Below are 727 nucleotides of genomic sequence, written 5' to 3' on the forward strand. Positions count from 1 at the left end.
ACAACCCGCCCCAACCCTCCACCGCCCTCATCCCCACCGCCATCCTCTCGTCCCCGGAGAAGAAGCTGCTGCTCTCCGACATCTACCAGTGGATCATGGACAACTACCCCTACTTCAAGAACAAGGTGAGGGAGGGGCTGCGGGGCCGGGGCAGGCGCGTTCCCTTGGGATCTCCGCTGGTTTCCATGGTTTGGGGTGAGCCGAGCCCGGGGTGCTGCTGTGGGGTGTGGGACTGGGCTGGGGGAACTCACCCAGCTCCGCTGAGCCCAATCCATCAGGAAAACGCCTCTGTGGTGTCCAGACCTCGGTGCTGGTGGGGTCGCTTTCTTCAGGCTCATTTTGGAGCGTACTGGTGTTGGCTGATCCCAATCCATTGGGAAAACGCCTGTGCTGGTGGCCGGATCCTGGGGCCGGGTTCTCCAGGGGGCCTCCGGAGCGGAGCGGGCACGGCAGGGCCAGGGGGGCTCGGCCTGGCTGACCCCTGCGGGCCTGGCTGACCCCTGCGGGCCTGAGTGACCCCTCTGGGCCTGAGTGACCCCTCTGGGTGCAGGAGAAGAGTTGGCGCAACAGCGTCCGCCACAACCTGTCCCTTAACGAGTGCTTCGTCAAGGCCGGGCGCAGCGACAACGGCAAAGGGCATTTCTGGGCCATCCACCCCGCCAACCTGGAGGACTTCGCCAAGGGCGATTACCACCGGCGGCGGGCCCGGCGCCGCGCCCCCCGGTCC

At 66.7% G+C, this 727-nt stretch overlaps 1 protein-coding gene across 1 annotated transcript in view; it reads left to right on the top strand.

Annotated features, from left to right (window-relative positions):
• Positions 1 to 5: 5 nt before the first annotated feature.
• The window catches only part of LOC108448685 (forkhead box protein I2-like), a gene marked incomplete at its 5' end in the record, with an annotated part of 1,388 nt that continues 666 nt past the window's right edge, over positions 6 to 727 (top strand). The window contains 2 exons of the mRNA XM_017742461.1: positions 6 to 125; positions 551 to 723. Of these exons, the coding sequence (XP_017597950.1) occupies positions 6 to 125; positions 551 to 723 (293 nt within the window). The remainder of the gene's footprint in view (positions 126 to 550; positions 724 to 727) is intronic.

The sequence above is a fragment of the Corvus brachyrhynchos genome, unplaced genomic scaffold, assembly GCF_000691975.1.
Source record: "Corvus brachyrhynchos isolate BGI_N302 unplaced genomic scaffold, ASM69197v1 scaffold158, whole genome shotgun sequence".
Taxonomy (NCBI): domain Eukaryota; kingdom Metazoa; phylum Chordata; class Aves; order Passeriformes; family Corvidae; genus Corvus; species Corvus brachyrhynchos.